We start from the raw sequence: 25,859 nt of genomic DNA on the forward strand, positions 1-25,859 counted from the left end.
CTGAGAGTTCATAAATTACACTAGAGATCTAATACTAAGTAGAATAGTGAGACTTTTTCGAGAGAGCATAAAACAATCTCAGCAGTTTATGATCATTCAAAGTAAAAGAGAACTATTAGGAATTGTTTGACAAAGAGAATTTTTTAATAGAAAACTATTAGGGTGTTTTTTTCGTGGTTTGTATGTGAAATTTTGTGACACAACATACATATAACACTCGAATGCCCAAAAATGATCAAAAACCCGCTTTACTTTACTTTTTGTTTTGTTACGATATAATTCCTCTAAATAATAATAATATTAAAAACGTCACATCCGATTGTTTGAATTCACATAATAATATAATTTAAAAGGGTTATTGATCGTAACTTTATACCACAAACATCTTTTCCTATACATTTTCTTTAAGTTCACGATTGGAAATTGTTGGAAATGAGCCTTAATTGAAATAAAAATGTATAGTTTTAGAAATTCTCATATTATAAAGATTACTGAATCATCTTGAGCTGGATATTACTTTATTAAATAAAAAAATGTAATATTACATTGTCAACTCGTTTGCCATATTCCAGCCTATTACGTTACATATGTAAATATTTTAAAAAATTTTCGATTTAATTTAAAACACTATTTTTAGTTAATTTTAAATTATATAAAACGAGCAATAAAAAAATTTTCTTTAATGAAAAATAGTCCATATCTATTATATCAATTTAAATATAATGTCAGATAATCTTTTTATTTTTTGTTTAAAAAATGTAAGTTAAATTTAAAATTATCTTTGTGACATCGTACATACATATCACTATTAAAGAACTAGTAAATTGTTACAAGTGCATTTTAAGTGCATTATAATCTGTGATTATTTGATATAGTAACTATAGTATAATTGAGTATATTGACCTAAAGATAACATACATTTCAAATGAAGCCTATACACATTTATAGTGTACATATTAAGATTTGGTTGATAGTTTGAAGAAAGAAACGTCACGAATGGGTGTAAAATGGAATTTTTTCAATATTCTTTGTTACCAACATTCATAATCATAGCAAAAAAATCAATCTCAGCAATTTTGATCTAAAAAATCGTTAAATGTTTATTTAAACAAATTTTATTATTTTTAATTAATAATTATTTATTTCTATGAAATTTAATTTTAATTTTCTTTTCGGAGACCCACCTAATGTAAGAAAATGTATATGTATGTAAGTACACGGTTTGTATGTCTTATATAATCTCTATCTACATGCAGGTGTAATCAAAAGTGTCTGATTACTATTTTATTGCAAGTGAAAACATTTTAGCTTTTGATTGGATTATCACAACTTACTAGACCAAAATTAGAACTTTAAACTTGAATGCTCTATATTAAAAAGTAACTAATTACAACAACAAACTGTAATTTTGAAAAATTTAACTCTTAAAAGTACTTAATACAGTTTGTATGGAGTATTTATTTATTTAAAAAAATAAAATATTTTGCAATGTATCGTCGTTTAGTAAATGTTCTTCTTATTGAAAATTTATGAAAAACATCAATTACATACAAATTACAATTTTACTTTCAAAACTGAAAGTGGTTTAATTTTTCTGGCAAAGCAAGAATATGGAATTAATTTCATTATCGATCGGAAAGAAATTCCGTAAGAGTATTTATAATGCACTATAACACTCCGCGATGATAAAACTGTTCTAAAATATTCTTTATAAGAAAATAATGTTCCATCAAAACTTAATTTTCCAAGATCTACTGCTTATGCTACAGAGATACACTCACCTTAATTTTCTGATCAAATCTCCTACTTTATGGAGTAAGTAAGTAATTATAATGATTAAACAAAATATCAAGTTTATATTGTATGTATGTACGTATGTATGTATGTATTTTAACATTTATGAAAAACAAATCACAATTTAAACAAAATATTGTGGTTTTCTCATAGTTATGCCATGATCAGCCAAAGCTGGTGTCAAATCTTCAATAGCCAAAGTGTATTTACGATCTTTATTTGTTTTCTTATCCTGCAGAATACCAAAAACTTTATAAACTTTTAAACTTATTTCTTGCTTATATTATTATAATTACCTTGTTTGAACCGTGACTGCCAGAATGTTGGCTATTGCTTCTGGTCTTGCAGTGTTGCAAAGCATCATTTGCAATGTCGGATATAAATTTTTGTGCCGTTACCGATATGATGCGCACAATACGAGGATCTACGGCCTCAAAACCAGCACTGTGTAGATATTTTTCAGCCAAAGCATCGGGCACCGTTGGCGTATAGTCTTCCAAGTGTTGCAAAAGTTCTCCGAGCTCTTCACCAGGAGCTGGTTCTAATTCTTCGGGTGCATATTCAACGGGAGTTGTAGGCTCATCATTACTTACAACCATTTTCTACTTAATTTTGTTTATTTTATGAAATTTACACAAACTGATTGTTTTTCTTTTGCAATATTCTTTTGTTTACAGCAAGGCCAATTCATACAAGGTGGTAACAGTTTTGCAACAACAACATTTGACATGTATTTTGTTTTTGAATTTGGTTTACGTAAATGTCAAAAACCATAAGAACGGCGAATTCATTTTATGAAATTTTTTGTAAAATTTTTATATTTTATTAAAAATAACGATAAATATATAAAAATTGTTCATAAAAATATATTCTGAATTGAATAACTTAATATTTTGTGAAAAATAAACATAAAAAGGTACTCTATTAGGAACGAATGGATCTTTGTTGTTAATGGATAATTCCACTCCGGCGGAGTAATTTTCAATATTTGGCCATAAAGCAGCAGCAGGCCGGGTAAATACCTCATACGGGTTTTGTTATATAAAGCGTTCCGGAACAGACCTTTTTAGTTAAATCCTTCATCTACATAGTGTATTATAAAACAATATTGTTTAATTTGTTAAAATTTAATGGATTTCCGAATTAATCATGAAAAACAAGCTACCACTGACTGGCTAAATTCTTTATATGTGCTTTTTAGTTAATCACGTTATATACACAATGCTAAGTTTTTCTCTGTTTAACGCAACTTTTTTAATATAAAACGGTAAACAATAACAAACTTTGACAGTTACGTAAACCAGGCGAATTAAGAAAAAAATTATCAGCTAATTAAATAAAACCACCTAATATGAATTCGCCTTGTGCACCCTGATATTTTGCTTTGTTTATTAAACATCTACTCAGGGCGCACTGCATCACTACACAAGTACAAAAACAACATTATTTTGTTTTTCAACTAGAATCAGACTAATGTCAAAAATGAAATAAGAAATGTAAACAAATAACATTCTTAACATGTAAACAATAACAACTTTTGACATTATGCATACTCTTCACAAAAATAAAAAATAATCAGCTGCTTTATTGCAGTCACCTTACTTTGCTATGCCATGCATATTAATTTGTTTTCTTTTTTCGTGCTAAAACAGTATCAACAAAAAATTTTTCTCGTTGTGAATTTCTATAAAAAATACTATAAGATAAAAATGATTGGAACAAATTTTGGCATTTTTCGTCCTGCTAATGCTGGTTCTAGCACAAATGGCAATAATCCAGCTGGATCTGTAGCATCCGCAAATCCAACTCAAGAGGTTCTTATATTTTTAGGAAAGTAGTTTTAATGAAATGCTAAATAAAATAATTTTTTCTCAGGGTTCTCAATTAAGTGATTTTATGTTGCAATTAGAGGATTATGTACCCACGGTGCCAGATGCCGTAACAGCGTTTTACCTTAATTCTGCCGGCTTTGATTCCAATGACCCACGCATTATACGCCTTATATCGGTGGCCACACAAAAATTCATATCCGATGTAGCAAATGATGCCTTGCAGCATTGCAAGACGCGTACAAATAATCAAAATGGTAATGCAAAAATGGTTAAACCTACTAAAGATCGCAAATATACTATGACCATGGATGATTTGGCTCCCGCTTTAGCTGACTATGGCATTACAGTGAGGAAAGCACAATATTTTCCTTGATTTATTATGTTAATTTAGGTATATAGTTTATTTCTAATAAAATTATAATACATATAATAAATGGTTTCAATATCAATGTTAAATTTCAAATACATTCAATATGATTTTAAACTTAATACTAATTTAGAGAGGGCTTAGTTACTGCCTGTGTCTTGGAATAGAAAAAGGAGGATTATGAGAAATTAGTCTTTTTGTTCGTACATTACAACGCATTATTGGCAGGTAATAAAACGTTTAAAAGAACGTATTGTGCCACCAGCAACCCGGAATGCCAAAACAGCAGTCACAATAGTAACTGTGAAATTAATTGATAAGGAGGCAGCATACAGTTGTTGAGTATTAAGTAAAGTGATAAGACTGACAAATAAATGGGAACCCACTACATAAATAATATGTACATAATTGGTGGTATCGAATGCATTAAAGAAAATAACACCCCAGAAGACATGTAGTAAACATATGGATAATGCTTGAGCAGCTGAAACCATAAAGAAACTTTCCGTGCCGCCATTTAGACCTAAAGTACCAGGACCAGTCTAAGAATAAAAGAAATAAAAACTATAATATTTTAAAAACTAAAACATTTTCCAGTTTTGACTCACTAAATCCGCCAACACATTGACCAAAGCAAACATAGCCGATATAATACCAAATCCAAAACCAGATACATAAGCCAATATGTGCTTATTTTCCAATAGTCTCCTATCATCGGCAACTGCCTCCAGTCCTTCTTCGAATTTTCTCAATAATAAATACAGCAAATAACGAAAATATTCTTGAAACAGGACGGAGAAGATTGTGCCAAATGCCAAAATATGTCGCAACGGTATGACATACCAAAAGAGGGAGGATGTTAATAGAGACAACAGCCAGAAGAAAGCCGCCACTACCAGTATAATAACACGAATGGGGTTTTTAGCAATTGTAAAAATGAACAGCGCAAGTGGTGGTCCAAATGCTATCATGGAACAACCAAAAAATTCCGGCAAAGTCATTACTTTTTCAAAAATTATATGCTATCGATTAGAATAAAAGAAACGTAAATTTTGCAATTTTTATTAGACAAACAAAAAATTAGTCAACACAACAATGTAGAAGAAGAAGCCAAACAGCTGATTGAAATAAATAAGGATGCCAGATTACGTAAGAAATATATATGGCATGACATATTAATGTCAAAGTATATATTATATTTATATCAAAACTATGATGAAAATTTCGTTCTAATCTTGATGTGTTTTTTTATTTATATTTTGAGCGTCATACAGAAAAATTATAATTTCATTATAAAACATAAAATTTAAACAACACTATATAATTACAAAGTTATTAAAAATATGATCCTAAATTGATGTATATTTTAAATCAAACTTAAGCCACTGTTATTTTAAAATCTGGCAACCCAAGATATGATTCATTAACAAAAGACAAAAAAATTTAAATTTTCTTTTCTACTCAACACCCAACAAATTATTGGAAAAAGAAGTACACAAACTGCCGGCTGTTCAGATATATTAAAAATTCCTTATAAAAATCAATTGAATTCCATTGGATATTAGACAAAAAGAGTCGAAATGATGCAATGTGAAGAAATAAAAGATGAGGAGGGCCCCTCCAATACATTGGAACACTTTACCGAGCTGGAGCAAGTATTGCAAATGATTGACTCAATACAGGGGACAGATGCACCTGGTTTTGAAAAGGATTACGAACAATATACCGAGGTGCTGAGCAGGTATGATTAGTCATCATCCTTCCGACATTGTCTTAAACATAATTATTCACTTTACTTCAGATATCAAGAACAGCCCCATTTACTGGATATTCATTTGGAATTGTTATTGAAACGTTTGCTGGATAAGATTAGAGATCCCAATTTGAGTGAAAATATCATGCACGCTGCTTTCAAGTATCTTTACATTATTTGCAAAGTAAGAACTTATAAAGTTTTGGTAAATTTTTTGCCACACGAGTTGAGTGATTTGGAATTTGCCTTGGAATTGTTAGAGAAACAAAAACCCAAGGAATTTAAACATTGGGAGACACGATATATGTTACTGTTGTGGATGTCTATATTAGTCTTAAATCCTTTTCACTTGTCCCGTCTGGATGCTTATGCCACCAGTAGCGATGGCACAGAAAACAGTGATCAGCTAATGAGCAATAATGTCCCAAGTAAATCTAAAATGGAACGCATCTTTGATTTGTGTAAATTGTATACCTTCACTAACGATACTTGCAGCAATATTTCGGCCTATCTGTCGGCCAAATATTTTGTAAGAGCGGATATAAAAGATTTATACTTGGAACGTTTCTTAGATTGGATTATATCACAACATCAAGCTGATACAGTGGAAGTAAAATTTGGTCAGTTGGCAGCAGTGGCTGCTATTTTAAAACATGGTAAACGTGATGATTTATTACCTTATGCAGACAAGTTATTGCAGTGGATTGTTAGTTGCCAATATAAAGATGGTTCGGATTTTTTGAAATACAAGTGTTACATTAAAATTATACAACGTATTGGTTTGATTTACCTTAAACCACGTATAGCCAGTTGGCGTTACAAACGAGGCACAAGATCCTTGGCAAAAAATTTAGCTCAAGAAAGTGACACCTCGCAGCAGGAAGAAAGACCCATGGGCAATAGCCAGCAAGCTTCGGAAGAAATAACCTCTGACGAGGAAGTTGTAGTGCCAGATGCCATAGAAGAAGTTATAGAAGAACTTTTACAAGGACTTAGAAGTGGTGGCAATGATGTGCGTTGGTCTGCAGCCAAGGGTATTGGTCGTGTCACTAATCGTTTATCCAAAGAGTTGGCAGATGAGGTCATAGGTTCGGTCATTGATATTTTAAATCCTTTAGAGCCACATGAAGCTTGGCATGGAGCCTGTTTAGCTTTGGCAGAACTGGCTAAAAGAGGTCTTCTTTTACCTTATCGTCTAAAAGAACTTGTGCCATTGCTATTGCAGGCTCTATTCTACGATGAAATGAAGGGCTACATGTCGGTGGGTCAACATATACGTGACTCAGCTTGTTACATGTGTTGGGCTTTTGCCAGAGCCTATAATCCCGACGATGTTTTGCCTTTTGTGCATGAAATATCTGCTGGATTGTTAACTGTAGCCACGTTTGACCGTGAAATAAATTGTCGACGTGCTGCATCCGCTGCCTTCCAAGAAAGTGTAGGTCGTTTGGGCAATTTTCCCTTTGGCATTGAAATTTCCACAACTACCGACTTTTACTCAGTGGGTCTAAGACAGAATTCCTACTTAAATATTAGTGATTTCATAGCTCAGTTCGAAGAATACCGTAAACCTCTAATCGACCATTTAGTCGAACGTAAGGTAAATCATTGGGATCCCGCTATTAGGGAACTTGCTGCCAAGGCTCTACATAAATTAACACGTCGTGCCCCAGAATATGTTTCGACCATAGTTCTAGATCAACTTTTTGCCAAGACCGACTCCATTGATATTAACACACGTCATGGCAGTGTTTTGGCCATAGGTGAGATCATTCTGGCTCTTAGTCAAGTTAAAGAAGAAACTAAGGAAAATTGGATATCGAATCAAACGATTAGTAATACAAATGAACTGGTATTGAAATTTATACAACGTGACCAATTTCGTGGTATGAGTGGTGAAATGATGAAACAATGTTGCACCGATTTCATACGCAACTGTAGTTTGGCCAAGGTGGAAACTACAACTCAGTGTTTAGGTGAGTTGCAAATATCTCTAAATGTTGACAGGATAGAAAAATATTAAAGCGTTTAAAATTTTATTAAGAATCCTGGCAGGAAATCATCGACAAGTGTTTATTGAATAAAACTTCTCCGATTCGGGAATCTGCCACTTTAGCTTTTGCTGAACTATGCCTAGCTTACTACAACACACCCGAACGCAGTGTAGCCAATGCAGAAATTATAAGCTTTTATCTTAAAGGTGCCGATGCAGATTTAGAGGAACATATACGTATGGGTTATATAAGTGCCCTGGGAGTAATGCCACTTTTCATGCTTGCGCCACATTTAGATTATATTTTGGAAAGTCTAGTAAAGCATTCATTAACACCTTTTCAGGCATTAATAGAAGGTGAAGGTTCAAAGGAAAAGGATACTCATAATACACAAAATTGGAGTGAAGCTCGTAGGGATAGCGTTAAAGCTTTAAGTAATTTGGTAAAAACAGTAGGATACGATAGGAACTCAAGAGGTAATATTGGTTTTATAAAAAAAACTATTTTTACTTTTGCCTTGTTTACAATACAGCATCCTTTGCGCACCCCAAATATTTCACAAAAATAATCGATTGCTACTTAAAAGCAATGGATGAGTATACATTAGATAATCGTGGTGATATAGGAGCTTGGGTTAGAGAAGCTGCTATGAATGGTATTTTAATTTACATTTATTTTATCTTATTAAAACTAATGCCGTATTTGGTTTGTAGCCATTTATGAACTTATGACGTGCTGTCCCAGGGATATTATACAACCCGCACATGTCCACGAAGTTATGTTGGATTTTATGCAGCAAGCTGTGGAGAAAATCGATCGTACTAGAGGTTTAGCTGGGCGCTTATTCTGTCAATTAGTCCATCTAGAGCCAAGACTACCATACGTTTACCATCATGACCGTTTGCGAGAAATATTCCCATCGGATGTCAATAGTGTATTATGGCTTTTTGCTGACCATACATTCCCACTATTTTGTTCTCTCCTCGAGTTACCCGAATATTCGAAACGTATTCTGTTGGGTCTAAGTGCTAGTATTGGTCAGCTGACAGAATCACTAATCAAATACTCTTCGGCGGCTTTGTTTCAGTTCCTGCGCAGCCACCCAGCAGAAGTGCCCCGACTGTGTAAAGAAATTGTTTTAAATTTTGAGGAAAACTTGCTAAACGAACGTGTTACATATCCCATGTTGAATTTTCTTGATATAATTATTGCCTCCGGTAAAAAAGCCCTTTTGACGTTTATAACAATTTTTAACAGTTTTTTTCTTTTAGGCACAATTAATTCTGTCTTACTCAATGAGTCGTCGACGTTTGCAGATGATATTTACCGTTTATTAAATCTGGAAATTAAAGGTCATAAAAAACTCTACAAGTTGGTATCCAGTATTAATGTTTTCTGTCAGCTGGTACAAGTTCCACGGTTATGCAAGAAAATTCTCTCAAAATTATCCATATTTTTGGGACTTACTCATGTACACATTCGGAAGACCACCGCTACGAAGTTATATGAAGCCTTGGCCTTGCACGGAGACGTCTGTGATATTTCCGAAGATAATATGGATGAAATTTTAAATTTACTTTCAGAAACAGACTGGGGTTTGCCATTAGTTGAAATAAGACCACTGCGTAATCAATTATGTGAATTGATGGGTATTAAACCGCCGATGTCTGCCGCATCCACATCTGCTACTGCTGGCAGTAATAATATTTAAAAAAGAACTCTTTCGAATCTGCAAAGAAATTTTTGAAATACTCAAAATTTAATGCACAATTTTGTTATTAACATTAGAATTAACAAATCTATTAATTATATTGGTTTTAAAAACTAATTTTGCTTCTAAAATAATAAATATATCAAACTAATATATATCAAACATTCTTTAGTTTTTTTTAAATCTTTTGTAAGAATTTTTTAGAAAAAAAATCAAATTTTTAATAAAAAATTGAATTTTAGTGAAAATTGAATTTCTAGCAAAAAAAATTAAACAATTATTTTTTAAGAAAACTTACTTTTCCGATAAATATCCTGAAGATTTGCTAATATCTCATTAATTAATTTTAAATTAATTAAACGTTTTCAATTAGTCCTAACCAACAGAACATATAAAAATAGATACAAGTTGTTCTCATATTGTTTTGCAGATTTTATTTAGTTGCCAATCTGATGTTACACAATATTGATTTTGTTTCTTTTCATTTGTGTTCATTAAAATTATACTATTTAAACATAAAACTATATCTAGGACAATTTATGTTTATTAAATGTTTGTATTAGATATATTTCTTTAAAATTTTCAAACAATTTTGGTTTTTTTTTTGCGTATCCATGTGTAATTTAAATTGTTTTCTTCTAAGTAAATTTAGTTAAAAATGCTTTATAGAATATTTCAAAAAATTTTGAATTTTCTTCAATAACTTTAAAACACTTAATAGTGAGGGAGGGAATAACTTAAAACAAAATATGTAGAAAATGAAGTGTCCTTAACTGAAGATTTTAAATTTACCTTTTTTTGTTTGTTCTTATTTTTAACAAATTATAAATTTTGTTAAAGCAAAAATATTTGGGGAAGTTGTTAAGTAAAAAGGTAGATTGATATATAACTAAAAAAATTTACAAAAAATACAATTAAAAAATAAAATTATTAAAAAAGGAATTAGAAGATCGCTTGTTTTACAGTCACAAAATTTTGTTTATTATGGTTGGAGAAGTTTTTCAATTTGTATTTGATTGTAAGTCACAATTTCGAGTCGACATTAACGGAATAAACGTGTAAATGTTTTTAAAGCCATGGTTATCGATTTTGTTGAAGTGGACCTATACAGATATAAAATAGTATACTTGTTATTAGCAATAGAAGTTAATAGAATGAGATAAAGCAAATACTCACTTTAAAACTGTCTCTTTAAATTCATGTAGTTGCGCATCTGTGGCCGTTACATAGCCTCCACTGTTTTTTTTTGGCAAAGCTTGCAGAGCAGTTTTTAGAAAAGACTCCATTTGTTCCGGCGTAATAACTGCCTTTAATTCCGTTAATACCTCAGCTACATCAGGCAACATATAGGAGTGTAAGCAAAACACTGAGGCATGTATTAGATTAACCACCAAAGCCTCTCCGTTTTGTGATGCTATTTCTTTAACTAACGGTTTGCACTCGGCTAGTTTATAGTTTGAACTACGTCCCCATTTCAGCAGGTTACAAAAGAATTTCATAACGGAAGAGTTCGCCTCACGATGGTCCAAAGTGCAGGCCAACAAAGCACACTGAAATATGGGGGTTACTAATGCGCTCTGCAAAAATGGCAAAGGACAGCAGTCAATAAATCTTGAACAGAGACGGAAGAAGTCATCGACAGTATCGGGATTGTTTTTTAATCCATTTTCCACTTGTAACATTTTAAATGTGGGTTCAATAAACGCTTTTAGCATGGCCAACAGGCCATTGATGCATTCCTCAACTTTGGCAAATTCATCGACCAACACTGAACCTAAATACAAAAAGCAGCTGTGGTGATGTAAAGCGTACAGTGTAATCATTTGGTGTATGAGAGGTTCCACCAACATGGAAGCTTGCTTCCGTACCATTCGCACTCCATAACGTATGAGACGGCAAGTACGTTCCATTACACGTACATCAGTTTGATATTTATCCATTAAACGCGATATTAACGGCCAGGCCTCGGTTAAAATCTGCAGAGTTGGATGCAATTCACTGTCCGGAATATCGGGATTTGTGTGTCTTATTATAGCACATGCCCTATCCACCCAATAAGCTGGATCGGAACGTTCTCCTTTGCATATCGTCGCGTTGGGTGCATTACTCTCCACCATTATGGCTAGTGGCTGAAATTGGAAGGAAATTATCTCGCGCATGGCGGACTCCAGCTGTTGTCTTGGTAGACGTGACAATATCAAAGATATTCCCTTAAGAAGTCCTATAGCCAAGTCATTATTTATTTCGAAACTATCTAAACTACGTGCTATTTCCACGAGGCCACTTATGTGGTAGACCATCTTTTGGCGACACGATGAACAAATCGATGTTAAAGATATTGCAGCTGCTGCAGCCAAACCGTTTTTCTGTTGCAATGAGTACAATAGAAAATTTAAAACAGCTTCAAGACTTTCGGCATGATTTTCAATCCAGTCACACAATTCACCCAAAAGCATTATGGAGGTGTAACGCACTGCTATGTGAGTATTTTCCGGTAAATTTAATATTGCTTCCACCACATTGGGGATTACTTCATTTTCGTCACTACAAAATATAGAAGAAAATAATCACAGTTCTAAAGCCTGAAACATTTATTTACTTTACTTACGGTATTATATTTTTTGCTACATTTTGCATAATAAAAAGTGCAGATTCTGTTGACTCCCAGGAACAGCCGGGTTCTTGCAGTTTGAAAAACATTTGTTTAAAGCAATTACCTGAGCCAACTATAAATGCCACATCCTTAATCAAATCGGAAACCTTTCGTCTAAAGTCCTGTAATTTACAAACACTGTTAAAGATTTTTTGAAAGTAATAAATTATATTAAAAATTTTTACATTAAAACTATCATTGTCGTCAATTAAACCCTCATGATCGGGTTCCATTTGTGCCAAACGATATAAAGCTCCTATTAGACGTTCTATATGAGGTTTGAAATGACCCGTCAGAGTATCATTGTTACGCTGAAATAGTTCTTCACTTAGACGACACCATAAATTAAACGTAATCTCAGCCACTTCGTAGTCATAGTGGCCAACGCATATTAGCACCAAGTCCAATCCTTTTATAGAGTAGTGAGGATCATCTTCATTTTCAAACATTTCAAAGAAAAATGCCTCACATAGTACAGTAAAAATACGACAATAATTCATAATTTTGTCTATATCCTCCATTCCAACTGATGTATGGTATGCTGTCTCCAACATACGAACTGCATTGAAAATCTGCATCTTTAGCTGCGGGTCTAAATTATCCCTGCCGGCATTAGCTTCTATACAACTTAACAACGAACAGAGGCATTCTGTGCAGGTATCGTGCAATTTTCTAGAACAATTTTCTAGGCTCAATAGGTGAAAGACTTGTTGTGTAAGAGGACTGTTGGCCGATTGCTGCAGAGGAATCGCCTGTATAGCCACCCACGACGAGTAGCATCGTAAAGTAGAATTTATAATTTTTTCCTGAGAAGCTTCGCCATGTTGCATACACATGCATAAAAATTCCATTACTTTTGGAGCAGCTGCATCCAATTGTTTGTGAATTTCTTCTCGTCGATTGGCACCCAGTCGTAAATACCTAGAGTCAATTTCTTCTGGTATCAGAGTCAAAATTTCCAAAAGCGGCCAAACAGATTGAGGTTGTGGTGAAAGCATATCGAGTAAGTCTACTACCGGCTGTTTCCACGAAGACATTAACAAAGCCAAATCAGCCACTGCCAAACACAGTTGGGTCACTATGACTGTATCGGTTTCATTGGTAATTTGACCCACATGAGCTATGAGGGAATCTCTAAGAGAGTCGTGAGAATTCATTGGTAATTCATTGAAAGAATTTTGTATTTTATTGCGCATAGTTTGGGCCGCAAAATAGCACGAATGCAAATCCCGTTTTTGTTGCAGCAACTCGTCCGCAATTGTCCATGAGTAAATCTGAAACGCATTTGTTTCTATTAGTCATTAAGGAAAGGAAAAATCTAATATTTTGCATTTTAATTTTATACTAGGGTGTAACTTACCGATTTCTGAAATTCCTCTAACCATTTGTTAGCCTTTTCTTTTTCTTTGGGATTTGTATTGTGAAATAATGTACATATACCCTGATATACCAAATCAGCGGTGGGTGCAGTGTCCATCATATTTTGTTATTTAAAATTTTCTAAAATACTTGTATTTTGGTAAAATATCTACATAAATTTTATTATTTTTTGCACTCAAATACAGAGTCCTGCGCAGACAAATATTAACGGCGACGGAGACTGACACTTTATATGTCGGCGGAGGCTTAAAATCGAATGTAAGCCGTCTAAGTTTTCTACTTCGTTTTGTTTTTAAATTTTCAAGAATTTTAAATAAAAAAGGGATCCGTGAGATCAGAAAGTGGGAATGTTATTTATTCTAATAAATTAAGTTATTGTTTTCCTGAGTTTTTTATTACAATTGTAAGTAAAAATAAATTCTATGTAGGGTCGAATTTATGCATTTTATGAAAAGTCGTTTCTTCGACTTTTATACTTTAATTAAAAGTCGACTTTTAGATTTTTATAAATAGTCGACTTTTCGTCTTTTTCCTGCTCCTGGACTTTTCGACTATTTTCTACTTATCGACTTTTTCCACGAAAAATCGATTGTTTGATTATTGGAAAGTCGATTTATAGAACCCTACTAAAAATGTTTTTTCAAAAAATCCGTTAACAATTCTGCCGGCTCAATACGGGTATTTTCTGCACCTACTTTCCCAGCTCAGCCGAATTTTAACAAAAATTGCCAGTTCTTGACACAAACAATAAAATATGGTAACATTCTAAATAACTCCCGTTATTTACCGCAAATAAAAGTTAAAAAATGAAGTGAATTAAATAATTTTCTCCGCAATATTGCACCAAAATATTAGTATTTATTTAAAAAACAAAATGTGCCTGAAATATTATCAGCTTTCGAGTCTCCAACTATGATATTGACAATTACATAAATTATGACAAAAGTTGTTTTAATTCTCAACGGTATACATTGGTGCCTATCTGATTACTGAAAATACTTAAGTGATTTGTCTGTACATGGATTCCAAATTCTTTAAAAGATCAAATTAATCTAAAATTTATTAGAAAGACAACAGCATTTTAAAAATGTAAGTAATTAATATTATTTCTTTACAAACCCTGCTAATATTATTGGAAAACATAATCTAATTATGTTAACCCAAAACTCCATTTCATTTAATAGTGTTTATCTTCTACCGCTAAAGTCAATGAAGGAATATTTCTGAGAAGATAACAATATTTTCACTAAAGTACTTAAATTTGAATTAAATACAAAGCATAGTTTAATATTCTCTGTTTTCAAGTAAGCATAAGGATATATTTGGTTAAAAACGGTACTATAATTAAAAAAAAATTTAAAAGTTCTATTGCATTTATTTTACATAAAATATTTATATTTTTAAACACATTTAATATTAATGTTTAATTTTTAAAACATACAAATATTCGCCTGGTATGCGTCGTTCTATTAACGTCTCACTTTTAAATCCCATATGCATTAGTTTTTCCATTATTTCTTTTGGTTTATTTTCTCTTAATAAAAGCAAATAAAAAACACCCTGAGCCGATAATATATTGGGCAACTTTTCAATTAACACGTCAATAATGCGTCTACCGTGTTGACCACCTGCCCACGAATACACCAGATTATCTTCTGTACAATCGCCAAATTTGTTAATTTGTTTAAGTTCCTCGTCGCTTGTGACTACATAAGGTGGATTAAATATTAATAAATCAATCTTTTGCGTATTAAGAGCATCTGCTAAATTGCCACGAATGCAATCGACTCTCGTGGCATTTCGTACGGCAGTTCGTTTAGTGACTCTACAGGCATAGGGATTAATATCACAAGCTAAACATAAAGTGTTACAAGTTAGACGTTTCGATAAAGCTGTAATAATTACACCACTACCAGGGCCAATTTCCAAACAAACTGTGGGCTGTAATTTATGCTCTATGAAATCCAAATCTGATTCTAAAGCATCTAATAGCAGAAAAGAATCCTCTGCTGGTTCGTAAACGTGTTCAAAGTCCTGAGCTGTTAAATGATCGATATGTGGTGTCTCCATTGTTAAAAAATATTAAATTGCTTTTATTGCTTTAGTTTAGACGCTATTTTTATTCTTAAGATATATTTGTGCTTATAGCCGAGTCTAAAAGAGCTTGTCTTCTTCTTTGCTCCTTTTCTATTAGACGATGCAATCCGTTTAAACGTTCCTGACTTGTAGTCAATATATTTGCTATAACCGTCACTTTGTGTTTTACGTTTATTAGTTCCTTTACTTTGTCGGAAAACTCGGGTATGTTATGTTGAGCTCTTTCAATGTCTCTTAACTGCATAGACAGGACATCTAGTTGGGCCTTTAGTTCTATTTGAGACTGACGTGTGGCTTGTATACGTTCGTCTAATTTCTCTACCACTGGTTTAAAAATATTTAAAATACCTTCGGCCAATATATCTCTGGTTTGATTGTTACAAAAATTTTCGGTATTTTCATCCAGCGAAGTGACGGTACTATCGGAATCTTTATCCATTATTTGAGAATCTAACAAGAATTATGTTTTCTGTGTTGTTTTTCTTTTCTTCTTCTTTTTGCCAATATTGTTTTTTCTTTATCATTGTTGTTGTCTAAACATATGTTTAATGGTGGTGATATAAAGCAACTCTGTTTTTTGTGTTCGAAATATGTTGTGGATGTGTTTAGTAAGCATTATTGTAGAAATGTATCCGTTAAATTAGGAAGAAGTAAAAATTTTAAATGTTTTCTTGGACAATGTTAATTTTTATGTTAAAGATTCTCGTCAGGAAATGTAAATTAAATTACTAAATAATAGTTATAATAGTTATTTAATATATAGTTATTAAATAAATTGTAAATAAATATGATTTTTTATCTTAATATTACAAACTTGACCTTGTATACCACTGAGTGGAAATTATTCAGGTCGGTTCATAACTGACACATTTCAGATAATTATTTCAACGATGATAATGTACCAAATTTTTTGTGAAACGTTTGACATAAATATTTGTCATTGATCAAATATTGTTAAATCAGCAAAAGCTGTATTAAAAAATAATTGTTTGTTTTTCATAGCAAATCTTTTTGGTATGTAAACGATCTGTACCGCAATTTAGGAACTTTTAATGAGTTGTTAAGTTAACTACTTATTTATAATACGTAAGCTAGTAGTAATTATGAGTATATCAAAATATATGTAAAATATGACTATTTTCTCAAATATTCCCCTACATACTACAAATGTATTAGGGATGCCAATCCCGAAATCTCGGTATTTTTCGGGATTAGTAAATCTCGGATGAGGATATCCTAAGAATTTTTCATACATTTTTAGTTAAGATCACTAGTTAAAACCCTCATTCTTTTTAAGCTAAATATTTGGACCAAAATTGACACAAGAAAACCTATATGTTGATGGTGAGTATTTCATTTCGGCACCATCGAATAAAAACTTTATTTTTCAATACTAGATTTTGCATTTCAAACTTTTTGCAAATCTGAGTGATACCAGTAAAGGTAAATTAGCTTGTTTTAAAAGTGCCTAAAATTTTAAATAAATACTACAAATATGTTATGTTCCAAAACTAATATGTATTTAATATAAAATTCCAAATATGTTTCAATAAAAATTTAAGTTCGAATAATTGAATTGGGCTCTGTTATAATCATTAGTTCACATGAACGTCAAATTTCGAAACTTAATATAAATTTTTATTTATGAAGTTTGTAGTTAAAGAGTTTTAGAAACTATGAAATTCTGAAAGTTTTTATTTAATTGGACTGTTTTTTAATACATCTTCTGTCTGCTAAATTTTAACTTTTTTACAAATATGATGAGTTAAAGATTTTCATATGTATATATTAAATAAATAATTAAACTTATGTAATACCGAAATCCCGCGATCCCCGAATCCCTGGATATGCATTAGGCTACCCTAATATGTAATTATTTTTTATGTACATATAAACATTATTACATACATAAAATACCCATACAAAATCTAATAGAATTAACTTATTTAAACACTTTATTAAGAATTTAAGAACGTATTTTAAGAATTATATCTATCTATCTATCTATCTATCTATCTATCTATCTATCTATCTATCTATCTATCCATCTAGACTATGTATTAAATAAATAATAAAAGGATTAATTCTATATTTTATTGTGTCTACACGTATAGTACAGTTTTTTGTTGCGTTCTTGTATTTCTGTGATGTTTATTCGTGTAATAGACATCTAATGACCTTCAAAAATTCAAAGCACAAAATGCCTTTTACCTGACCTTAGGGTTTTTTCCGTTCAATAGTAAAATATAAAATATTTTCTCCAACTCTACAAAATGGCAGATGTTTTTCTAAACACAAAAATATTCTACACATCCTACAAAATACTAAATAAAACTGTACTTGTGAGTTTTAATCTACATGGTGGATTCGTATGAAAATTCCCTTTATTTTCTATCAGGAGAAATAGAGCGAGAGAGAATATAAATGTTTAAAATCGGTTTTTATGTATACTGAATCGTACAGGGACATAGTATCCTCTAGGTTTTGTATATTGTATCTCAGAAATGCCCTAAACTATGTCCGCAATTAAACATTTTATTCATCGCTGCTACAGTCACTTCTGTCACCCACTTTGTGAGTTTGTGTGATAAGAAAAGTTGTTTGGAGGGTAGAAACGTATTTGTTGATATAAAATTTTGTGCGTACCAATGTGTTGTTTATATTTGGTACACCTTGTTCAAGATATCGATTTAATGTATTCTGTAAATACTTTTATTTAAAGGTAATTTAACTGTATCAGTGATATAAAAAATTAAATAAATAGTGGGTTATTTTTATACAAACGGTATGTGTGTATTGTTATAGCAAAGTTGCCAGAAAAAAGGTATTAAAATTATGGCCAGCTGAAAAAGTAGTTTAATAGGTATACATACATATGTATGTATGTACATGTATGTACATATGTATGTAAATACACTAGAGTGTACATTAGGGTGGTTTTTACTTTTTCAGTTAAATAATGCAAGGGTTCAAATTATTGTCTACACAACTACATACATACATACTATAAATCCTTTAAATTAACCTAATTTGAATTCAAAGGTTTAATAACACACAATTTTAAAATTTGTTAAAATTAGTTTCAAGTTTTATTTTTTCAGTTTTAAATTTCTTTCTTGGTAGGATACATCATACACTTCCAATAATACGTTTTGCTAAAAACACAATGTGATTTTTTTATTTTGTTCTTTAGAAATGTAATTTTATATTCATTTATAAATACTGTGTGTTGGTTGATAATATTTATTACGTTTGTATAATAATTATTTATATGTAATTGTTATGAATATTAACCAAAAAACATCTCACTTTTTGAGAAGTTTCTTTTTCATATCAAATTAAAAAAAAGTTTTTGTTTTTATTTCACACAATTTTCAAATGCTTTTCTTTTATAATAAATTTTTATTACAAAAAATCTTGGGGATCAATTAAAAAAAAAACTTCAAGAAAATTGTGTATGAAGTTTTTTTGCTTATGATATTTTTTCCATTTAATTAATTTGTATAATTTTATTTATAGAAAATTATAATTAAGATTGACCCGTTATTTGTCTACGTTTTTTATTTATTATTTATCTTTTGTAATGTCCATGAGTAAAATATTCATTATGTATGAATTTCTAAATAATATCTATAAGTTTTAATTAATAAAATTTTTATTTAAATAATTCATATTTTCTTAAGAAAGACTTACCAGTTTAAAGTCTTTTGCAAAACATAAAAACTTGTTCAGAAAAGGCGTTGAAAAAATTAAATTTTTACAAATATAATAGAAAAACATATAAATCTACAAATTGAAAATCATTTATCTTTATATAAAAATTAGGGGAAAACTTTTAAAAACTCATTCCAAAGCAATTTGTGTTAATTTTTGAATTATAAAAAAAATTGTTATTGTTAAGTAGATCTAGCTTCTAAAAGTTTAGAACAAAGTTTTTTTTTCTGCTAAATATGAAGTAGTTTGTCATCCATATTTATATACAAATATACATAGAAAAGATTCCCTCTTTTTTCCAGAGCTTATTATTATTAATATGTCATGAATGCTTCAATGGAATCATAAGATTTTAATTTTTACTAAATTTTGAATTAAATTAAGAATTGTCCCTAAACTTCAGATAGGTGATTTTTGTAAATAGTTCATAGGCAGTTATTGCAAATTTCCTGCCGTTAAAATAACATTACATATGAAAACTTTCAATATATAGCTACGTTAAAAATAACCAGATATTAAGAAAATTTGCATAAATTTTATGAATTTAATATAGATTTTTTCAGTAGAAGAATTTGCTGTTGCTCTCTTACTACGAAGGCTGGAGAATAAAATAAAATCTTATAAATAGAATTTTGCATAAAACTTTGATATTTTTACAGTCTTTCAAAGCAATATGTTTAAAATTTGAAATTATTAATTTATATACTTCAAAAACATTTTCCATACAAATTGGAATCCAATTCTAATGTAAATGTTTTCTATAATATATTATTAAATGTTAAAATGTCTAGAATGTATTAAAATAATCAGTGCTTCTGCAATAACATAAAGTCCCTAATGATGTTTTTGTAAACAATTTTCCACCTTTTATTATTTTGTTTTCTTTTTTCTACATCGATTTTCTTTTTATAAAATCTATATGAAAAAATAATGAAACGGAATTTAAATAATTAATGTGTTTTTTTAATGTTTTATTTAAATACTTTTTGCTTGTATTATTGTTTGTTTTATGTTTTTTTCTTTTTGTATAGCTACATATATAACGTCTAATGCTTAATTAATGGTTTTGTGTTTACTTTTTGTATTTTTTCTTTAATTTTTTGTTTGTGTTTAAATTATATATACTTTTTTAAATAACATATATAAAAAAGACGACTTAAAGATATAGAGCGAAAAAAGAAAATTTATCTTGTCAAATGAAAACTTTCCTTTCTTAAAAAAATTATATAGAATTACACACTCATACAATTAAAATTAAAATAAGAAATAAAAAAATATTTCTTAACATAAAAAATTTATAAGTATAAATTTAGAGTTTTTGTATATTTTAATTTTTTTTGCATTATTTTGTTTCAATTAATTATTAATTTAAGAGGTTTTGACTAATATATTATCATTACGCCTGATCGTCGGAACCCGAACCATCATCATTTTCATCATCATCATCTAAAAATAATAAAAAATAAAATTTGGTAACATAAATATTTGTCTTTTCCTTATAAAGTGATTTGCATATTATAGAGCGATATTTACCTTCACATTCTATATCATCTTCTTCGCCATCGTAGGGAATATCATATTCGTCACTTTCAATATCACTATCGCCCTCATTGCCTTCCTCATCGATGACTTCCTCATCGTCTGACTCAGCATCGGGGGCTTTTTCTTTCTTGGCTTTCTTTGATTCTGAATTTTTAGCCTAAAATAAAGGAAAACGTTAGAAATTAGTAAAAAGTTTTTTTTTGATAATTGTAAATCAAAATTCGGCAATGCTTTTCATTAAAATAAATATATACGAAAAAGTTCCAAAACTCCGTATTTTTGACCATAATGATCTATATCTTTAAAGCATAAATGTGATCCTAGACATTTTATATATAAAAATTATTATGTACATATGTATATACCTACACATACCTACACATATACATATATTAAAAATCATGGGTTTTATCGAAATTTTGATGATTTATCCGTTATTTATGGTATAATTCCTTTTAATATAAATATTCTAAAGCAGTCTAATCATTTATTTCGATTCTAAAGGGGGATCTTTAGGAATTTTTCTAAATTCAGATTTTATTTATTGTGGGTTTATCCATTCAAAATCTCATAAATTAATGCTTTTTTAAAAGATATAGATATCTAAATATCAAAGTATATGTATAATTTCTAATATTTATCCATTAAATTTGTTTGGATAATAGATTCACTATAAGTACCTATTATAGATTATTGGGAACAAACAAATTGTGTTAAAATTAAAATGTATAGGTAGGTACCTAATTATAAACAAAATATATTGTAAAAGAAATCTCGAATTTTCCTTAATCTAACAAATTTTTTCATATTAAAAAAACAAACTGTACTTGGTCGTTTAAATTTAGTGCTTTCTATATTTGTACTTTTTTCCAGAACACATCATGTGTTTTTAAGGGTGATTTGAACTCTACTGTGCCACTGTGTTATCGAATTTTTATTTATTTTTTTATATTTCTATTTTTTATATTTCTATTTTGTATTGTAGTTGTAAACTAAAAAGATTATGCAAAAAACAGAAACAGAAAACATGATAACAAAACACAAACAACAGAGAAATGTATAACAATAACAAAAAATAGAGTAAATATGCTGAAGAACTTGTGAGAGGGAATGAAAGTATATATGTATGTAGATATTTTTAGTATATAGGCCGCCGACGTTGCTACAGACACCGGTTATATACAATTTTAGTGTATTATTGCACATACTACAATGCTGCTGACTTATTTATTAATCACTTATGTAGTCATATTTGTATACATATATAAAAGTATTTTTTTAGTACAACTACAATTTATACAAAAAAATAATCTACATTTGTTGTTTGTTTACTCTCTATGCTTGCTCCATTATTCGTGTGCATTTTGTTTTTATTATTGTTTTTTTTTTTTTTGTTTAGTAGTAGTTTAACGAACGCTAAATGAAGCAAGGTGAGAGTATATAGAGAGTAAAATAGAATGTAAAAGAAATATTTTACATGTGTGTTAAAAAGAGAAAAATATATTGTTGGTCAATGTATTTAAATTTGCTAGTTTGTTTTTGTTTTGTACTCATTATTATTCTTTTTATCATCTGCCGTGTTTTTAGTTTTTTTTTTTTTTTTGGTTCGTTCAAGCACAAGTGTTTTGCGCGATTGTATACATTTTGTTGTTATTGGAATGTGTAATTATAAATTCACATTTTTCTTGTGTTTTGTTTTGAACCTCAACAGTGTGTGTGAAAATAAACAAACAAGTGAATAATAAAAAACAAAAAAAATATAAAACAATGTCGAAACAAAAAATGAGCGTCATCTGCTGCTTTTGTAGTAGATATTTTTATTAATAAAAACAAGAATACTTCAAAACTGAGACTGTACATGTGCTCTTGTTTTTTTCCTTGTGTTCTTTTCTTTTCTAACTTTTAACTAACGGTGGAAGAACTTTGATTAACGTCAAAATGACAATGTGTACTTCTAAAGATTTAATATTCCAAATACACATAAATATCAATGTATTATTTTTGTCATTAATCAGGTCATAAAATACATTCGATTTATTATTAACAATAACTACCTATTAAAAAAAACAAGATTTGATACGAAATAAGCAGCCAACTGGTATTTTTATACCTACAACTGCTTTTCAAATTGCTATTGTTTTCGAAATTTAAATAGCGTAACCAACCTAAAAAGTATTCGAACAATTTCCTTGTTAGCAGAGAACCGGCCGGCATTGCCATTTCTCGTTCTACACTTGTAATTTTTCTTCACTATTTCTGGCTACGAAAATGTATTTGTTGTATTGTATATAGGTACAATCACAAATGTGGTTGTAACATTTTTTCTGTTTCTTTTTTTATACTAGAGTCTCGTTTAAATAATTAATGTGAATATGTGTATTTTATTAAGAATGAATGAATTTCCACGCCAACCAACTACTTAATATGCTGCATCATTCAAATTTTTCGAATATTTCATGTTAACATGTTAACTCTTAAATGTTGGCAAGAAATTTATTCTGCTATTTTCAAATATTTTAACTAATTGGTAGTTAGGTACCTATATAACAATTTCGAAAAATATTTCATATTGTTATTTTCAATAAATTTAATAAAGATATTAATCGTTTATTTTTGATTTATTGGACACATTTTAGAAAATGACTACAACAAACTAAAATTTTGACATAAAAATTTAAAATTACTCCCAAAAATGTAATGTCCTTATGACCGCCAAAAAATGGGTAAAATGTTTTTAAACATTACAAAGGAAATGCCAATTTTATTCCTACCTTAGTGGGTTAATCGATATATATTATATACATAATTATAGCTCATACACAAAATTTCCATGAAAACCTAACAAATATTGAAAACCATATGAAAATGAGCTTTTATTTCTTTTTAGATTAAGAAAATGTGTTAAAATGGATAGATTTGGATTTTCTTATCTATCCTAAAAATAAAAATAAATATTCATATAATTTTTTTCTTATTCTATAATCTGTTTCATATGATGTTGAAAGTTCTGTTTGGATACAGGAAAAGTCATAACATAAGAATATAAATATGTATTACAATGTTTGGTTTCAAAATGCGCGCGCTTAAGGCGGATGTTACTTTCGACAATCATATTAATGCCTGCCAGCCTACATCCTATTCTTCCTCCCCCACTTATACTTTATGTATAGCTACAACACCCTAAATTCTAGAACGTTATCACAAAAAGTAATTAAAATGTTTATTGATTGATTTTGGTTTTTGTTTGTTCCATGCTTTTACATTTGTGTATATACCTACTAATCTATAATATTCTAATTTTCAAAAAAGAATAGTTAAATTTTTAATAAATGTGAGAGTACTTACTTCAGCCGGCCGTTTTGTTCCTTTGACTTGTTCTTTAGCGGGTGCGGCATCTTCATCATGGACCTCGTCCTTTGACGCTGTTCCATTGTCGGCCGCCGCTGGTTTGCTATCCTCTACGGCAGCTTTCTGTGATTTTAAATCATCCTTAACAGCATCGGCGGCAACTTTCTCAACAGCGACATCACCGTTATTTTGTTGTTCTGTGGCGGCAGACATTATATTTGTATGTGTGTAGATATATAGGTTTATAATTTACAAAAAATTAAATAAATTTTATTTAATTTCTTTTTATTGTTTTAAATTATATAACTTTGGCTGTTATATAGAGAGGTGTATGTATTTATTTTGTTAAATTCCACTTAATAAATTGTAATTTTATTTTTTATAAAATTTTACAATTATTTTTCTTTAAATAAATATTTTTAAATTTTCTTTTTGAAAATAACAAATTTTTTCGCACGAGAACCGTATTCAACGAGCAACACAGACACACTGTTTAATTTTTACGTTAGCGGTGTGTATTTAAGTTTTAAAATACTTTTTTTCGTTTATTATTGTGATATTATTGAGTGAGAGTGTGTGTATGTTTGTGAGGACGAGTATCTGTAACTGTGTAGCAGTTTCTTGCCTCTCTCTCTATCCCTCTGACAACACGTTGTTAGCCGCGCTTGTCTATCTATCTATCAGTTAGTTAGTGAGTTAGTTGTAAGTATAATAAATATTACAGTACACAATATAATCTGCTACAGTAGGTAGTAGAACTAAGCAGCAGACACAGGCAGTTGTATCTCGTACTGAATGAGTAACTAGATGTGATGAATGTACTAAAATTTTATTTTTCTACTACTCTTGATATTTTGCAATCTGTCGGATGTACGAACGACGAGTATTTGTTTTTAGTTTGTCGTTTTGTTTTTATTTTTTTGTAATGCGTTTGTTATTGTATTTTCATGTAAAAACAACAACAATCTATAATTTTCTGTTTAGATGAATGAACGAAACGAACGGAATGAATGCTCGTCGTTGTTGTCGCTTGTCTTTAGGTAGTAAAACAGTGTTGTAGTAAGAATTAAGTTAGTTGTGTGTTTTCAACCACCACCGAGATGTGTACCCGTTGGATGTCCGTACTCGACTGAAGGCGTCTTTTTCATTGCAAACTTAATGTTGTTGATAGAACTTATTCCAAATGTTCAAAGTCTTTGAGGTTGTCGAGCTTTTTCGATCATTTTGGGGTCAAAAATTATTCTAACCGACCTTAAATGGGTCCCAGTCGATAGATAAGAAAGTCAGCTATCCAGTAGATTTGGTTTGAATATGGTTCGAATAACTGGTGCAGAGAAATTAACCAATTTAGAGGGTTTCTTGAGTAATCCCATACAAAAAATGCTTGGGTTTCATGAGTACAGTTGTCTCAAAGAGTTGCTGTCTAATGTTTGGCGGTAAATTTGAAAATTTTATATTGACGTGAAACAACACTTAGTATTAACTATGTGTAGAATATGTGGTTGTTGGTTAGCTTAGCATTAAGTTCTTAAGTGGGTTGGTGGGTCAGACGAGTCGACTGACGGCCGGACGGACTTAGTGACTGATTGCATGACATTCGTTCGTTGCTTCGTATGTGTTGTGTCGTTTGCGTTTTTGTCATTAATTCGTATGTGTTTAATAATAATAACAATG

At 30.3% G+C, this 25,859-nt stretch overlaps 8 protein-coding genes across 8 annotated transcripts; 2 read left to right on the forward strand and 6 right to left on the reverse strand.

The window, feature by feature from the left end:
* Nucleotides 1-1,827: 1,827 nt before the first annotated feature.
* LOC111680677 (transcription initiation factor TFIID subunit 10) lies at nt 1,828-2,484 on the reverse strand. The gene is made up of 2 exons (XM_023442369.2): nt 2,091-2,484; nt 1,828-2,026 (listed from the first exon to the last, which is right to left on the reverse strand). Exons 1-2 carry the CDS (start codon nt 2,391-2,393, stop codon nt 1,919-1,921), a joined length of 411 nt encoding a protein of 136 aa, XP_023298137.2. The 5' UTR covers nt 2,394-2,484; the 3' UTR covers nt 1,828-1,918.
* An 814-nt stretch (nt 2,485-3,298) lies between these two features.
* LOC111680585 (transcription initiation factor TFIID subunit 10b) lies at nt 3,299-4,091 on the forward strand. Its single transcript, XM_023442256.2, has 2 exons — nt 3,299-3,608; nt 3,670-4,091. The coding sequence occupies exons 1-2, from the start codon at nt 3,408-3,410 to the stop codon at nt 3,997-3,999; spliced, it is 531 nt and encodes a 176-aa protein (XP_023298024.2). The 5' UTR covers nt 3,299-3,407; the 3' UTR covers nt 4,000-4,091.
* LOC111680575 (gamma-secretase subunit Aph-1) lies at nt 3,992-5,094 on the reverse strand. Its single transcript, XM_023442245.2, has 2 exons — nt 4,602-5,094; nt 3,992-4,535 (listed from the first exon to the last, which is right to left on the reverse strand). The coding sequence occupies exons 1-2, from the start codon at nt 4,992-4,994 to the stop codon at nt 4,212-4,214; spliced, it is 717 nt and encodes a 238-aa protein (XP_023298013.2). The 5' UTR covers nt 4,995-5,094; the 3' UTR covers nt 3,992-4,211.
* A 319-nt stretch (nt 5,095-5,413) lies between these two features.
* On the forward strand, nt 5,414-9,613 carry LOC111680471 (tubulin-specific chaperone D). The gene is made up of 6 exons (XM_023442126.2): nt 5,414-5,734; nt 5,795-7,722; nt 7,791-8,216; nt 8,273-8,395; nt 8,454-8,957; nt 9,012-9,613. The coding sequence occupies exons 1-6, from the start codon at nt 5,574-5,576 to the stop codon at nt 9,449-9,451; spliced, it is 3,582 nt and encodes a 1,193-aa protein (XP_023297894.2). The 5' UTR covers nt 5,414-5,573; the 3' UTR covers nt 9,452-9,613.
* Nucleotides 9,614-10,456: 843 nt separating this feature from the next.
* LOC111680483 (transportin-3) lies at nt 10,457-13,701 on the reverse strand. The gene is made up of 5 exons (XM_023442137.2): nt 13,465-13,701; nt 12,290-13,378; nt 12,060-12,226; nt 10,628-11,995; nt 10,457-10,554 (listed from the first exon to the last, which is right to left on the reverse strand). Exons 1-5 carry the CDS (start codon nt 13,582-13,584, stop codon nt 10,494-10,496), a joined length of 2,805 nt encoding a protein of 934 aa, XP_023297905.2. The 5' UTR covers nt 13,585-13,701; the 3' UTR covers nt 10,457-10,493.
* Nucleotides 13,702-14,777: 1,076 nt separating this feature from the next.
* On the reverse strand, nt 14,778-15,554 carry LOC111680644 (methyltransferase N6AMT1). The gene has a single exon (XM_023442321.2). It carries the CDS (start codon nt 15,552-15,554, stop codon nt 14,901-14,903), a length of 654 nt encoding a protein of 217 aa, XP_023298089.2. The 3' UTR covers nt 14,778-14,900.
* Nucleotides 15,555-15,584: 30 nt separating this feature from the next.
* On the reverse strand, nt 15,585-16,020 carry LOC111680653 (SNAPIN protein homolog). The gene has a single exon (XM_023442334.2). It carries the CDS (start codon nt 16,018-16,020, stop codon nt 15,610-15,612), a length of 411 nt encoding a protein of 136 aa, XP_023298102.1. The 3' UTR covers nt 15,585-15,609.
* A 4,216-nt stretch (nt 16,021-20,236) lies between these two features.
* LOC111680769 (bacchus) lies at nt 20,237-25,316 on the reverse strand. Its single transcript, XM_023442475.2, has 3 exons — nt 24,183-25,316; nt 20,829-20,994; nt 20,237-20,741 (listed from the first exon to the last, which is right to left on the reverse strand). The coding sequence occupies exons 1-3, from the start codon at nt 24,396-24,398 to the stop codon at nt 20,692-20,694; spliced, it is 432 nt and encodes a 143-aa protein (XP_023298243.2). The 5' UTR covers nt 24,399-25,316; the 3' UTR covers nt 20,237-20,691.
* Between the last annotated feature and the right edge of the window lie 543 nt (nt 25,317-25,859).

This window comes from Lucilia cuprina, chromosome 2, assembly GCF_022045245.1.
Source record: "Lucilia cuprina isolate Lc7/37 chromosome 2, ASM2204524v1, whole genome shotgun sequence".
In the NCBI taxonomy this organism is placed as follows: Eukaryota; Metazoa; Arthropoda; class Insecta; order Diptera; family Calliphoridae; genus Lucilia; species Lucilia cuprina.